Genomic DNA, 17494 nt, shown 5'->3' on the forward strand with positions numbered 1-17494 from the left:
GTGTGTGTTTGAGCTATTATCTTATTTTACACAGAGATCAAAGATTGGCAGAATGGGAATGTGGGAATGGGAATGGAAGTGAAGGGAATCCTTCTTTTAAAATCACATCAAATAAAATGCTAAGTTATTTAGATATGAGGATTCTTGAGAAATTTAAACAATTACATTCACTGGCTATGACTAATTAGCTGGGTTCCAGATGTTATAGTTAGTCTACAGGAAGCATTACAAAGATTGATAACATGCAACAGCACCAGGATAAAAAAAGGGACAGGGAAAGACTACTCTGGGACTTGATACTGCTCTTTTTATTCTACACATTATAAAGTCAAGATAGCAAGATGGCACAATGGATAGAGCTCCAGGGCTGGAGTCAGGAAGACAATACTTACTTCATGAGGTGTTCTCCATGTTCCCTAAGTTGTTCTCAGTTTTTCAGTTTCTGAGGAGTTAATCAACTTGATACAGTTACAGAAAGCCATAGGTAACATTTGAAAAATTAACAAAGTAAAAGATGCATTATATAACAATATATGGTGCTCATTTTACATGGAAGCAGTGAATCCAGGAGTCCTTTTGTCTGACCTTAATTACAGTTGGAATAGTCAGTAGCATTTAGAACAGACCTTCCCAGAGAAATTGAGTTCTGCCAACTTACCAGAAATTCTTAATGTGGATTATCATCAGGTTAGAAGTTGTATAGTAAGAAGTCCAAATCCTCCATCATTTCTGTGGTTCCTGTCTAGCAAAGTACTTTCAGTTTGTGTTATATTTCTCGTATCCAGGAAGCAAGAGATATATTTCTTTCCAACAGTGATGTACACACTGGAGCAAAAGTTTCTGTTTTAATGGGAGAGTAACCTAACAGTATTTCAAAAGGAGAGCTATGAAACTCCCCCTTCTTCCCCCTGCCCTCCTTGATCTGCTTCACAGATGGAATTAAGCAAGGGGAAGTATATCTGACCATTAGAAGTGGTTTTCAAAATTAATTTGCCAAGGAAAGTTTTAAATTCTTTGTTCATATGTTCAATCTGACCTGAACTCTGAGAGTGGTAGGGGGAATGAGAATGAGGGGTGACAGCTAGACAGGAATGCACTTGAAATAATATTGGATCAATGAAGTGGGACCCTGAAACAGAGAGTGTACAAGAGGGAAAACCAAAACAAGGAACAATTCCTTTAAGAAGCATTTTAGAAACAAAAGCAGCTGTGCTTTAGAACAAGGAAATGAGGGAGGTGTTCAACAATAGTAAGACAAAAACTTTATAATCATAATAAATGTGAACATACATGTGAAATCGACCTGGAGATGTTCAAATGGGGTAAAAGGTAAAGAGTGACCACCAAAAACAACGTTTCAAAAGGCAGGTTGTATGTGTAGCAAAAAGGGTAGGTGGCAGTAATATGAACTACAACTACAATAATACCTCAGGCCATCCACATCTGCTATATTGTATCAACTACTTCTTGAGTGCCAAAATGGCATCCTCTATGGACAGAAAAATATACCTATTGATAGAAGCTCTGGGGGAAAAGTATCTTGCCTTCCACAGTCACCCAAACCCCATCTACCTTCTTAGCCTCAAACCACTGTTTCCATTTCACAGTTTCAAAATCATTGTAGACAAGATTCAAATTGTGTTCATCAGAAAGAGAAAGATTTTTAAAATGCACAGGACCCTCTAGGGTGACCCTCTTCCCAGAAGCATTAGTGTGGTTGTTCCTTCCTGAGACAGGATCCGTTCCATTGGTGTGGGAGGACAAAGAATAATGGCTAGAGCCACAAACAATTTCAAGACAGACAAAAGATCCTTGATCAAATCTGCATAAGTCATGACTTTTTCAGCAGAGATCAGAAAACACCTTTATAGCCATGGCAGCCCAACCATATGCCAAATGCAGAATCAGTATAGATGGTGGCAGTTTCACTGTCAGCAAGGTGACATACTTGTGTGAGGGCCACTAACTCTGGGGCTTAGGCATTAAGATTGTAAGGAAACAGAGATGACCAAACAGTATCAAGGTCAGAGACTATTGCAGCACCAGTTTGTAATAAACACCATATCTCACAAAAGAAAGCTCATCAGTATCTATAAAATAATCAGAATTGACAAAGAGGTATCCAAACGTCATCATGGGGTGTAGCAGTTATGTCTATTGTAGAATATAGTCATGTAGTGACTCCATAGAGATTGGCAAATTGGGGAAGTATAGCAAGACTAAGGATGCCATATCTTTTAAGAGTAATATTTTCTCTACTCAGTAAAGTCAATTCATACTTTGTTAGTCATTGATTAGACAAATCCTGTGTTTGATGACAGAATACAAGGGATTCAACCTCATGGGGACATTGCACTGTTAACTAAATCACAAGTCTTCTCTCTATCAAAAGAGTGGTGGCAGTCACAGTCTATGAGAAGAGCACCAACTGCCACTGAATCCAAGTGAACTGAGTAATAGGTGACCTAATATAAAGGGGACCCTAAAGACATGGTCAGGAACCAAAGGCTACCTCCCTTCATTAATGTATGAAAAGAATGAAGGGCTTAATATAATTTGGGAACCAGTGTAAAGGCTGATAACAAGGTTTTCTTGAGATCCAGAAGGGCAACCAGATGCTGAGGCTTAAACTGTAAAGGTTCTGGAACAGTCTTGGTTTTGTTTGTTTGGTTTTTTTGGGGGGAGGTTGTTTTCTTTTTTAAATTAATTTTTAAGAATAGCTTTTTTCCAAAATACATGCAAAGATAGATTTCAACATTCACCCTTGCAAAATTTTGTGTTCCAAATTTTTCTCCCTCTCCTCCCTCCTCCCCTTTCCCCAAGGCAGCAAGCAATTTGATATAGATTAAAAATACGTGCAGTTCTTTTAAACATATTTCCATATTTGTTGTGTGTTGCTGCACACACACACACACAAAAATCAGATCAAAAGGGAAAAAATAATATGGGGAAAAAAACAATCAATCAAACAAATAACAACAAAAGATGAAAATATTATCCTCTAACCCACATTCAGTCTTCATAGTTCTCTCTCTGGATATGGATGGCACGTTTCATCACAAATATATTGTAATTGCCTTGAATCACTTCATTGTTGAAAAGAGCCACGTCAGTCATAATTGATCATCACATAATTTTCTTGTTGCCATGTTCTCTTGGTTCTACTCATATTACTCAGCCTCAGTTCATGTAAATCTCTCCAGGTCTCTCTGAAATCATCCTGCTGATAGTTTCTTCTGGAGCAACAATATTCCATTACATTCATATATCATGACTTATTCAGCCATTCCCCAACTGATAGGCATCCACTCAGTTTTCAGTTCCTTGACGCGGAAAAAGGGATGCTACAAACATTTGTGCATATGTGGGTCCTTTCCCTTTTTTATGATATCTTTAGGATACAGATTCAGTAGAGACACTGGTGGATCAAAGGATAAGCCCAGTTTCATAATCTTCTGGGTATAACTGAGCTCTTATTCTGTAATCTATGAAATGTCAAAGGAGTTTGAATAGCTTTTTTTTTTTAAATAAAAAAAAATTTTTCCATTTATTTATTTATTTATCCATTCATTCATTCATTCATTTATTTATTTAATAATAACTTTTTATTGACAAAATCTATGCCAGGGTAATTTTTTTTACAACATTATCCCTTGCACTCGCTTCTGTTCCAATTTTTCCCCTCCCTCCCTCCACCCCCTCCCCTAGATGGCAAGCAGTCCTATATATGTTAAATATGTTGCAGTATATCCTAGATACAATATATGTTTGCAGAACCCAACAGTTCTCTTGTTGCACAGGGAGAATTGGATTCAGAAGGTAAAAATAACCCGGGAAGAAAAACAAAAATGCAAATAGTTCACATTCATTTCCCAGTGTTCTTTCTTTGGATGTAGCTGCTTCTGTCCATCATTTATCAATTGAAACTGAGTTAGGTTTCTTTGTCAAAGAAATCCACTTCCATCAGAATACATCCTCATACAATATCGTTGTTGAAGTGTATAATGATCTCCTGGTTCTGCTCATTTCATTTAGCATCAGTTCATGTAAGTTTCTCCAAGCCGCTCTGTATTCATCCTGCTGGTCATTTCTTACAGAACAATAACATTCCATAACGTTCATATACCACAATTTATCCAGCCATTCTCCAATTGATGGGCATCCATTCATTTTCCAGCTTCTAGCCACTACAAACAGGGCTGCCACAAACGTTTTGGCACATACAGGTCCCTTTCCCTTCTTTAGTATCTCTTTGGGATATAAGCCCAGAAGTAACACTGCTGGATCAAAGGGTATGCACAGTTTGATAACTTTTTGGGCATATGAATATCTCTTGAAGGCAAAATAGAACCACTGAAAATTTCTGAGCAAGGAGAATGACATGGTCAAACTTGTGCCTTAAGATTAGTTTAGTCATAGCCATGACCCAATTGACAAATGATCAAAAAGTATGATATATGTCCAAAGGACTATAAAATCATGCATATTCTTTGACCCAGTAATACCACTACTAGCCATGAATTCCAAAATAAAAAAAAATTAAATAGAAAAAGGACCTTTGTATCCAAAAATATTATTAGTAGCTCTCTTTTCAAGACACAAAATAAAATGGAAATTGATAGGGGACACCTATTGTTGTGCCAAAGTTCCCTTTTTAATGTCGTGACCCAGTTTCTCCAATTGCCCTATTAAGTTATTCTGCCCCATCAAGAGCTGCTAGCCTAGACTTCTATTATAAAATGAGCCAACTGGGGGGCTCAGTCCTTGCAGAGAACCTAATATGCCATGCCAAGGAACTTCTTCCTGGCATAGCAGCAACCCTCTGCCCCCTGAAATGATATTCGATTCCAGCACTTACCCTCTCTTTGTCGTCTCACCTATTTCCCTAACAAGACTTTATACCTCTCTGTTGGGATTTTTCTGCTAGAAACTTTACTTCTCTGTTGGGACCTTACCACCAAGGAATCCAGTCTTTCTATTCATGCATAGCAAAGGCTGACTTCCCAATGCCAATAATAAACTTCTTTTAGCAGTCTAGCTTTTCAGGTTCATAAATTCCTTTATGAAGGACCTTTGCCCACTAGAAGGGGGGTTCCCACAACTCCCTACCCTGTGCCAAATCCTAGGGGAATTTAGGGGAGCCAAACCTCTTCATTTGGTTCCCTGAACCTGAACCTGCCATTAACCTCATCATTTAACTCCTTGACCACCAGGAACCCTAACCTTATCACTTTCAGGAAAACCTGGAAAATGCTCCATGAACTCAAGCAAAGTGAAATGTACTGTGTATAAAGTAATAGCAATGTTCTGGGATAATCAGCTGTGAATGACTTTGATATTCTCAGCAGTACAATGATCCATGACTACTCTGAAGGACTTGTGATGAAAAATCCTATCCATATTGGGATATCCATCCCGAAAAGAAATTCATTGTGTCTGAATACAGATTGAAGAATTCTCTCTCTCTCCTTCTCTCCTTTCTCCACTCCCCCATCTCTCTCCCCTTTATTTCTTTATTTTTTTTTTTTGAGGGTTGTTTTTAGGGGAGGAGGATATATGTTTTCTGTCACAACGTGACTTTTATCTGTTTTGCAAAATTTCACATGTGTTTTCTTAATGGAGGCTTAGGGTGAGGATAAGGGAGTGAAGTCTGGAACTCAAGAGTTTAAAAAAAATGTAAAAAATAGTTTTAAATGCAACTGGGGGAAATATTAAATAAATAAAATTTAAAACAAACAAAAAAAGATTAGTTTGGTTGCTAAGCAGAAAATGAATTTGAAAGAGAAAAAAAGGATTTAAATTAAAAGATTATATCAATAGTCCACTTAACAGTGAATAAGGATGAAATCAATAAGTCTTGGAAATGAATTAGACATGGAGAGTGAGGGAGAAGGAAGAGTCAAGGATAGCTCCAACTATGTAAACTGGAGTAACTGAAAAGACATGCACCTTCCAATTTCAATAGACTTGTGATGTAAAGTGCCTTGCACATCCTAAGAGAACTATGGAGACTGAATGTGGATCAAAGCATAGTATTTTCACTGTTTTTATTGGTTTCTTGCTCGTTTATTTTTTCTTTCTCATGCTTTTTCCCTTTTGATCTGATTTTTCTTGTGCAGTATGACAAATATCAAAATATACTTAAAAGAATTGCACATGTTTAACCTATATTGGATTGCTTGTTATCTTGGCAAGAGAGAAGGAGAAGAATGAGAAAATTTTGAAACTCAAAGTTTTGCAAAGGTGAATATTGAAAACTATCTTTGAATGTATTTGGAACAAATGAAATACTATTTTAAAAACTTACTAATAAAAAAGTAACCCAACATTATGCCTTCAATAGAAAGAAGGGAGTTTGGAAAACTTCTGATAGGAAATATCCAGAAGGCATTTGGTAAAATTTGGTCAGAGTAAAGATTAAATCTAGATTTATATTTTTAAAAATAATTTGAATAAAAATGATAATTTAACCCATGAAAGATAATTAGATGAGAGACAGACAAAGACAAAGACACACATAGAGAATAGAGAGAGAGGACTACCCAGAAAGAGTTGTTAGGAGTAGAACCTGGATAAAGGTCCAATAATGACAAACTGAGAAAGAAAACCAAGAAAGCCGTGTCACAAAAAAAAAAAAAAAAAACACAAAAAGACAGAATATACAGAAAAATGTGCTCAACGACAATATCAAACCTGCAAATAGATCAAGAATAATGAAGACTAATGAAAGATCATTTTTAGCAATTAAAACATCATTGGTAACCTTAGAAAGAACAATTTCAGCTAAGAGGTAGGGTAGGTAACAAGATAGCTTTCAAAGAAGTAAAAAGTGATGGGTATTGAATAAGTGGAGCCCCTGATTAGACAGGCCTTCTAGAAGTAAATTTTTGTAAAGCAGTAGCTGAAGAGAATTGGACTTTTAATGCTATGTTAGATAATGTCACAAGTGAAATTGATTAAGTCTGAGAAAGTAAAATGAGAGCAAATCAATTTATTAGCAAGGCTAGCATTTGCACAATAAATTGGATTCAAGGCCCCTTGGCATAAGGACACTGATAACAAAATTTTCTTACCGCTTATGAGGATTAAATTAGGTTATATAACCTTGAGCAACAAGAGCACTTATTCTTTTAATTTGGCCAAAGTATGGCAAAATCAAAAGGTACTAACCAAAAATTGTACAATTATTTCCCAGAACATTTGGCAATTAATGCTATTTAATTTCCTAAAATCATATAGACAAAGTTTTTACAAAATATAATACTTTAAGTTACAAAATGAATGCTGTTCACAACATGGAATTGGTCTGGTTCTCTTATCAATTTATGAAGAAAATAAAACATAGTCCCTATTTACCTCAAACTTGCTCAGACAGTATTGATGTAGAACATCATATCAAAAGTACATTCAATTTACATAGATGACTAGGTATTTCTCCATCTAATTTGTGTCAGTTAAATGTTTCTAGCTCACAAGCTCAACTTTATTCTGCTTTATTCTCTTAATTCTATCTAATGAACAACCTTAGATAAAGTACTTTCCTTTGACACAGTCACCAAATAATAATAATAATTATTATTATTATTATCATTATAATTATCCTGTGTGATTTGGAGAACTGCAGTTAGGTAATCAGATCAATTAATTTACACTAATTTGTTCATGATTTCTCTTAATGCTATGAACAAACAATAATGTATTTGCCTCTAGATATGTCAAGTGGTACATAAAGAATATAGCACTGTTGGGAATATAACACTTTTTAAGAAAATATTCCATAGTGAATTGACTAGGAAAACTAAAGGGCAAGGCTGAAAAGAAAGACAGCAGATCTATAAAATATCACTCTCCGTGATGGGAAGAGGATAGAAAGGGGATAAGCTCTTATTAAGCACCTACTATATGCTAGTTACCATGCTAAGCATCTTACCATTGTTATCTTTTTACTCCTCAAAAGGAACAGTCAATACAGTCAATTTAAATTGAGTCTGTAATTTGGAAAATTAATTTTTCTGAAATGTCATTTTCATCACATCCCTCTCCTGCTTGAAAACATGGTCCCTATTTCCTCTGATATCAAATTTCAAGGAATGAATGAAAAACCTTTGTTAAAAATATGAAGTTACTATATTAATTACCATTGTTGTTGTGGTTGTTATATCTAACATTTCTACAACACTTTAAAATTTGGAGCAGGGGGCAAGAAATGTTAAACATTTATTAGATGCCAAGAGTTAGTGATACAAATAAAATGGATGAAAGCTTCTGCTTTCAAAGACCCCTCCTCTAATTAGGTAAGATAATACTTATAAGAAAGTTATTCAGCTAAAAAGTAGATGGAAAAACCCAAAGGGCCTAGCCCAGTAACTATAAGCAGGGGTGTGATGGTAAATGCTTTACAACCAATTCTCTAAGGCGGGGAGAGAGGGAATATAATCTGGACACACTTTTAAATTTAATTTGTATTATTAACATTTTCTCCATTACTTTCTTAAGTCTAAATAATTAACAAATAAACCAGGCCCTGATTTGTAGCATTTGCTAATTTCCAAGGTGTAGATTTTGCAATGAATATTTGACAATAGGTAGTCTGAAGTTCACTGGAACTGGTTTCAGCACACCCTAGACAGAGAGACCTCAGGAGTCCTTACAATCCATCCCAGTGTCTAAAAGTGGGCTGCCACCATTGAGAAAGGGAAATTGTACTTATGGGTCAAAATAAAAGGAGTTTCCTTTGACAAAGGTAGGGAGGATTAGTAGAAGGAAAAGAGATGATTTGGGAAGGGTGTTTATTGTTTAACGAGGAGGAGAAAGAGAGACGTGACATTGGTAGAAAAGTTGGAGATGTGCTTCAGAGTATGAGAAGAAGAGATTTGGGTCATTCTAGGTGCAAGTTCCAGCTAGGAACCACCAGATTAATCTGACACTGGGGTACATTGCTGGTGGGAGCAGGGAAAAATATAAAAAAAAGATCTACATAATTTCTGTTTAAATTCTTTCTTCGCTATTCCTCCAAACACAACTTTCATTTCAAGAGTCAATTTCTGAGCCCCTCAAAAACATGTCATGGTCATTCTTGACCATGTTCATTCCTTTATGTTGTTCTCCTAGCTTGTAATAGTCTCTCTTTCTCCTCTTCACTGATCTAAATGCTGCTCATCTTTCAATGTATATTCACACATCATCTCCTCTATAAAACTTTCCTTGACTATTCTAGTCTTCTTTGATCTTCATGATGAAGTGACAAGAATCCTGGACTTGCAATCAGAAAATCTGAATTTGAATTCTAATGTTGCCAGTTACTGGGCAACTAGGTGGCTCAGTGGATAGAGCACTGGTCCCAGAGTTAGGAAAACTCATCCTCCTGAGTTCAAATCAAGCCTCAGACATTTCCTAGCTGGGTGATTCTGATCAAGTCACTTCACTTGTTGGCCTTAATTCCTCATCCATAAAAAGAGCCAGAGAAGAAAATGATTAGTATCTTTGCCAAGAAAATCCCAAATGAGATCAAGAAGAATCAGATATGACTAAGCAACAATAGTTGCCAATTAATAGTAACTTTGGGTAAGTGACTTCTTTATGAGACTCATTTGTAAAATAAAGGAATTGTGCTAGATTATCTATACAACTCAAAATTCTAAGTTCCTAGAGTATACACAGCCTATGTCATACAATTTGCCAATTACTGATAAATAATTATAAATTATTCCATACTATTTACTATTGCTTCATGGATGTTGGCATTCTTTCCTCAATTAAACTGTAAATTCCTTAAAAGAAAGGGTCATATATTTCTTTTTTTTTTCTAAATCTCCTATAGTACCTAGATTATTGCTGAGAATACTGAAAGTATTTGATAAGTATTTGTTGATTAATCTTCATATTAATTAGTATAGTATTTTTTACTGCATGATTCAAGATGGTATAATGGTTTTATTTCCAAATTATCATGTCATTAAATCAAATCAAGTTACTAATGCTCACAAAGATCATGGCCTCATGATACCAAACATTGTGTATATGCATGTGTGCGTATATACACATATACATATACCTATTCACATATATGTATATGTGTATATATAGAAATCCACTGTATATATATAGATAAAATGTGTATACACATATACTTCATAACTACTCAAAAATGCAATAATCCAGGAATGACTAAATTAATGGCTAAATAAATAAATGATTAAATAAATGGTTCAATATTTTATTATGTTAGCTAAGAATATGAATTTGATTAGTTGAGTAAAGGGAAATTAGGAAGTATGAGTGCTGGAATGTCTCTGTAATCCATCAGCTTATAAAATCACCAACTGGTGGCCACTGAATTTCCCAAAATTTCACTACCAGTGACTATTAGGAAATGTGACCTTTCTTTCAGTCTCTTATGTTGAGAGGTGTCAGAAGGGAGTCTTCTATTCCCCCAGAAATCCCGGGAGATGATAAGCAGCAGTGGGTTTCTATTGCAGCAGTGGATTTCTATTGCACCAGGATTAATCTGTTCTAACAGGTAAATCCTGTTTGGAATTCCAACCCAGAGTTTTCACTTTATGAAGTTGTAGAAATCTTCACCTCAGTCCTACAATCATATAGTGGATTGCTCTTCTCTGTGTAGCTAGCATATGGCTCCACTTCATCCTAATTTCATATAGAAATCAGAGTTAAAATTCCACATACAAAGACCAAAAAATAATTGCAGAAACTTGCTCTATTATTCTATTAAGGCCAAATTACTTAAAGATAGTCATTACTCTCAAGTCCATATACAATTCAACTCATCAATCTCGTAGGTAAACAAACAGAAACAAAGAGATGTTCTATTCACTGGACAAACATTTTTAGAGTATCTACAATCTACATGGCATGGGTATGCTACAAGAAGCATACTATCTGTATAGGTTATCATAGTTAGAGAAAGTCTCGAACTAAAACTTGGTCTAGAATGATGATTTAAATAGTTAGGGCAGAAGGGGAAAGGCATACATAGTGCTAGATAAGTATTTGTTTATTTGACCCTCAATAAAGGCTTGAGAGAAATGTTCTAATGAAAATAGCCTAGCTACAGTACAGATATTTTTGGAGTTAGTGACTGATAAAATAGATGGGGCCAGATTGTAGGGAGTTTTGAAAGCCACATGAGGAACTTATCCTGCAGGCAATAGAGAGATTCATGGAGATTACTAACATGTAGTGACACAATGAAATGAATGATTAGACAGATTAAAATAGGAAAAGTTATAGAACAAATCAGAACAAGAAGAGGTTAAAGATATGAAATTACTGAGCATGTATCTATCATAGACAAAAAATTATAGTCACTTGACAGTATGTTTAAATATTATAATATTATGTTGAAGCAAAGATGGTTTGTATTTAAATGGATAAAATATGAATGAAAAAGAAGCAGTAGAGAAGAGGCATTTTAAAAGAAAAATAATAATTGAATTTGATGACTATTACTAAGGAATAAATCTCAAGTTTTAGGCCTTGGTGATTATAAGAAAGGTGATACCATTAACTGAAGTCAAAGCTGAAAGTAGGTAGGGTTTGAGGAAGATTAGAAAAGAAAGGATAAGTTCATTTCTCCCAGTGATTTTGAGAATTTGGAAAAATATCAAATTTTATGTACTTGAATATGAAACAAGGTAGATTTCAGTTCAGCTTGGATTGAGAAGATCTGCCTAAAGCTTGACCACAAACAAATTGGATTCAGTCCAAAGTGGTTAAAACGAAATGTGCTGTTTTCATACAAAACACCAATCTTAACATAAGACAATCATCCTGAAAGATTAAAGTAAAGAAAAAGATTCACAGAAATTTCCCTTTATCTTACCTCTCCAGCTCCTGGAGTAGCTTCTGGTTTAGGACATTTCCTGTAAACAAACAAACAAATATATATGTGTGTGGATGTGTGGATGTGGATATGAGGGTTTATAAACAAAGTAAACAGGAATGACTACAGCAAATCTCTATTTAGGTTTCAGGATGAAAATTAAATTCCTGATCCTGTGCTATCTTCCTATGCTTGCTGTAATAGAAATGAGATTTTCTAAGACAAAAAAAAAAAAAAAAAAACAAGAAATGAATACCTACTCAGCTACCAGCAGTCCCTGAATGCTACTCTTGGGTACATACACAGATCTCAGTTCAGGGAGAGCTTAGTACATGCAGGAAAGTTGGAACATTCACACCAAGGATGTGGGAGATGGGTCTTATTTCATGGGCTTTATTTCAAAATAAGAAGGGAAGGTTATTAACACCTATCTGAATTAGATGAAGATTATACATGATGACATCTCTTCTTGGTATATTTGAGGTATTGCTATAATTAATTTTCCAGCACAGATTATCAGCAGACATCCTTTTTTCTAGGCCCCCAAATCCTGCATGAAGGAATTCACCATGCTTTTATCCTATTTCCCATAATACCTTTATCCCTGGAAGTTACCATCAACTAATAAAATTCCTTCCTTCATTTAACATTCAGCCTCCTAAATCTACTTTTTCCATGAAATCTTTCCTGATTAAATGGAATAAGGTAGTTTGCCCTCCCTAAAGTTATTCACACTAACCAAACCTGCCTTTTCTCTACTAAAATTTAAAAGATACATTAAAAAATATTAATCAATACCTGCACCAACTGGATTTCTTACAAAAAAACAATCCCACGAAGCCCAAGGGAATAACAGAAAGGATCCAAAATAAGAATTTTGAAGAAGTCTGGAAACCTTTAAATAAAGATATAGATAATGTTTTAAAAATATCAAGAATTGTTTTTTGTGACATCTTACCAACCTAAAAGTTCTAGGGTATCTCATTATGAAGTTGATTTATCAATAGTATTTGTAGCCTCATTGGATTCTTTAATCCAGATTAATTTTTCAGCTCTGTTCTTTATACATGATTCTTCACCTCCCATTTCCATGTCTTTGCATTGGCATTTCCATTTCCTAAAATGCATACTTTTCTCACCTCTACATCATAAAATTCTTCTCTTCCTTTGAGATCTAGTTTCTTCTACATGTTCTACATGAAACCTTTTCTGATCTCTTCAATTGCTAACACATTTCTTCATTCACTCAATCAATAAAATTTATTAAGCACTTACGATGTGCTAGACACTGTGCTACACACTTCTCCAACTACCTGTTAATTAACTTAGTATTTATTTGCATTTATTCTCTTTATTTTAGAACTCTTGTCTTGACCATTAGAAGTAAGGTCCATAAGGAGTAAAAATTACTGCTTTCTTTATATTTGTATCTAAAAACCTAAAACAGTGTCTGGAATAAAATAAAAGTATTTAATAAATTCATGTTGATTGATTGATTCTAGGCTTATCATTTCTTTTTTGGTTTCCTCATTTTTTCCTCTATTTTTTAAAATATATTTTTATTTTCCACAGTTACAGGCAAAACAAGTTTTTTTTTAACATTTGTTTTTAAATTTTAAGTTCCAGATTCTCCCCCTTCCTCCCCATACCATCCAATGAGAAGGCCCATGTGAAGTTGTGCAAAATATTTCCATAAAACTCATATTGCAATAGAAAACAGATTCCTCTTCCCTTCAAAAAAAAAAAAACTTTTTCGAAAAAAAAGTATGCTTTAGTCTGTATTCAGGGCTTAATATTTTTTTAATGGCACATTTAGAATTCTTAACTGATGCAGAGAACTCAGCACTTTCTAGATGGACCAAATGAATGGTGAATTACTGATGCTGAGAATGAAACTATAGAGTTTTCAGGTACACTAATAACTATTCTAATTAATAATTAACTATTAGTTAACTGATAGCACTTATAAGCTACACAAGATTAACCAGGTATCACTTACTAAAATTCATAAATAAAAGCAGTATGTTAAGTAATTGAGGGGGATAAAAAGAATCTTAAGAATTGTAATATTCATCCAATGTGGAATTTCCTTCCACAACTTACTATATTAAGACCCACAGAGTTTCCTAAAGCACAAAGAAGGTAAATAACTTGCTTAGGATCACATGGCTAGTGTCAAAGACAATACTGGAATCCAAACCCTTCTGACTCCAAGTTCAGTATTCTTCTGTGATGCCATCCTGTTTTATATTCAAAACAATATAAAGTTTTAAAGCGGAGGAGGGTGGGAGTGGGGGGGAGCAGACCTACCTAACAATTAAAGCTGAACAAAATAAAATGAACTGCTTTATTCTGTGTATAATTCTGTATCCCTGGAAATGTTCAAGGAGACTCTAGGTGACCTTGTCTCAGGGATATTGCAGAAAGGAACACTGCACAAGAGACTAGACTTCATCATGGTTGGAAACACTATAAAACACTCTTGTATTCAACTATATAAAGCAATTCTGGCATTTGGGAATTGTGATCTAGCAGACAGGAACAGCATAATTCTCTGACTTGCTGAGCTCTGATCTGGAAAAAGAGAATGCCTAAAGCAGGTAGAAACTTTGTATGTCTATGTCACAAGGAAGGACATGCTGATGATAATCAAACATGTATCATAGAATTTTGAAGTTCTACTCATGCAAAGGCGGCTCACCCCACTTAAGAAATACCACAAAAATCACATATCCTGCCCTGCCCATATTTAAATGCCTTTCTGAAATCCAGGTATGTTATATCTACAGTAGTCCTCCATTCTAACAACATAATTATTTTGCTGACTGGATGTTTCCATATGGGGATATAGGAAAAGCCACATCAATAGAAGCTCCGAACCTCTATATTTTTGTAGCATGTTCTTTCCATATTAGGGCAAAGTAAACCACCTTTTGTTAAATGCTCTAGGACATGACTATTTCATTTCATCATCAAATCCAACCTGACTTAATAAGGTCTGGTGTAAGGCCATCCCCAACACCTTTACCTGGTCTTCAAGCAATGATTGGATGACTATTTAATCAGATATCTTAGAGAGAGATTTTTCTCTAGATATAGGCTCTACTAGTTTCCTTAAGTTCTTTCTCTGAGATTCTGGGATTCTATTCATTAATGTACTATTGTCTACCTGGGGGATTCAGATGTAGAAGTCAGATCGTCCTTAACAGCCACAAGGAGGCCATCTAGTGGCTGACTTCAGACTTGTGGCCTTGGTTTTAATCTAGTTAATGTGTTTAGCCTTGTCTGGAGGAAGGAGCTCAGTTAGGAGTTTTGAAGCAACTTCACTGAGTTGACTAATAATGAACTTTCAGTCTACTAAAATGCCATGGATGTTTTTATAAAAACTACTGTCTATACATATCTCCCCTTTCTTTGTGTGTTTTAGCCTATCGGTTGTAATTTACATTTATTCCAATTAAATTACATTTTATTAAATGTAATCTGTTTTTTTAACCTTTTTGGATCCCAGTTCAACCATCCCATGTATTCATTACACCAACTAATTTTGTGATATTTGCACAACTGATTAATGTGTCTCCATTCAAGTCATTAATAATGAACAGAAAAAAAAAAAAAAAAAAAGGACGGAACCATTCAACACTGGTTCAGTCTATTAGTTTCCTTAAGTTCTTTTTCTCCCATCTTGTACTCATTCTTTAAATTGTCATGCTTTAAACCAATTCGTGGTTTCTAACTGTGTTACCATCATGTCCATGGCTCCTTATACAAAAAGAAATGCTAAGAGATATTCAAATGTTTTTCTAAAATTCCCTTACATTATGTTTACAGTAGTCCTCTGACCTATCAATATAATAAATTCATTGTTGTTTTTCAGTCATTTCAGTCCATTTTTATGACACCTTTTGGGATTTTCTTAGCAAAAATTTTCCCTTTTCCTTCTCTAGCTTATTTTATAGATGAGGAAAATGAGGCAAATGGGGTGAAGTGATTTGCCCAGGGTAATGTCCTAGAAGTCATTGCCCAGAAGTGTCAGAAGTCATATTTGAACTCAGTTCTTCTTGAATTCAGGATAAAGGACACTGTGCCTCCTAGCTCACTTCCCCAAAAAAGGAAAAGAGGGCTCAGTCTCTTTGCTTGGTACAGTGACTATGCAGCACAGAGCAGAGCCTAAGCTTCAGCCATGGCTGCAATTTGGACTTGCCTCCTTCTTGTCTTCTGCAAGGAGCAGTTTCCTGAGGTCTATGTCCCTGAGGTCTAGTCATATCTGATGATCTTGATCTTGATCTTGAAAATGAGGAAGATTATGGGGAAATGGACCATCCCTCATCCTCATGAGTGTCAGAACTTAGTCTTTGTTCTCATCTGAAATAAGTCTGTGCTTTCCATAGTAAACAAACAAACAAACAAACAAAAAACAAAGAGGGGTAGAGAGGGAGGGGAAGTGGTCTTTATTGTTTATCCTGCCCTAGGACACCCTGGACTCTGGTCCCAGATCACTGCCTTCTCATGGTGGAGGGGTTTGTGAAATGAAACTACGAGCTACAACATACAGGGTGACTAAGATGGATAGGTCATAGGGGAGAGTTCTGACAAAAGATGATCCACTAGAGAAGAAAATGGCAAACCACTCCAGTATTTCTGCCAAGAAAAATCCACAGACATTGTGGCGTGCTACGGTGCATGGAGTCACAAAGAGTTTGACATAACTGAACACTGAACAACAATAAAGTGTTACCTATCAGCATTTTTTTTTATATTTCCCCTAATTTAAGCACATACTGATTTGCTTTTACCAAGAAAGACTTCCATAAGAGGTCTATATAGATTGAAGACTCCCATTCCAACATTATGTTGTCTCTATTATGGTGACCTATAAAAGAAATGATCATCTCTTTCTAGTATCTGACTACGGGGTCTGTAGTATATTCCTTCCATGAGATTAATTTTGTTTATTCCTTCTTATTGATCTTCATCAAATACTTTTCACCAATTGTTTCTGCAAGTTTCCATACAGATTTGCATTTTATTTTAGAATGCAATCTTTCTGTACCTTCCATTTAATCTACTATCCTCAACATTTTATTTTCACTCACTTTATATAGCTGAATTATTGCCAAATATTGATTCTATCTATATAATATCTCCTGTATACATGTCCTCTCCATGTACACAGTTACCACTCTGGTTTAGACCATCATAACTTCTCATCTGGACTATTGAAATAATCCTCCTAACAGTTCCCGCTCAAGTCTCTCCCTACTCCAAAGAACCCTCCACATAACTGCCAAAATTATTTTCCTGTAGGAAGATTTGATCACATTACTTCCTCCAATACAATCTAGTAATATCCTCTTATTTCTAGGATTAAATGAGTTTTTAAAAGTTTTCACAATCAAGCCCCATCTTATCTATCCAGCTTTATTATGCATTACTCCTCTGCATACATTCATTGTTTAGGCTTACTTAGCTGATGTCCCTTACTCATGAATCTTCATCTCCCCTTCTCAATGCCTTTATGCCGGCTCTTCCCCTTGCTGGGCATGTTCTAGCTCTTCACCTCTGCCTCTTGGAATTGAAGGCTTCATTTAAGACTATATTCAAGGGAAAGGAACCTGTATGTGCCAAAATGTTTGTGGCAGCCCTGTTTGT

At 35.3% G+C, this 17494-nt stretch overlaps 1 protein-coding gene across 1 annotated transcript in view; it reads right to left on the reverse strand.

The window, feature by feature from the left end:
- Positions 1-6976: 6976 nt before the first annotated feature.
- LOC127554065 (cell surface glycoprotein CD200 receptor 1-like) overlaps positions 6977-17494 on the reverse strand; it is a 36825-nt gene continuing 26307 nt past the window's right edge. Inside the window, exons 5-7 of the mRNA XM_051985295.1 lie at positions 12641-12737; positions 11843-11882; positions 6977-10647 (exon numbers count right to left, since the gene is read on the reverse strand). Coding sequence (XP_051841255.1) covers positions 10558-10647; positions 11843-11882; positions 12641-12737 — 227 coding nt within the window. The 3' untranslated portion in view covers positions 6977-10557. The remainder of the gene's footprint in view (positions 10648-11842; positions 11883-12640; positions 12738-17494) is intronic.

Source organism: Antechinus flavipes, chromosome 3 (genome assembly GCF_016432865.1).
Source record: "Antechinus flavipes isolate AdamAnt ecotype Samford, QLD, Australia chromosome 3, AdamAnt_v2, whole genome shotgun sequence".
NCBI lineage: Eukaryota > Metazoa > Chordata > Mammalia > Dasyuromorphia > Dasyuridae > Antechinus > Antechinus flavipes.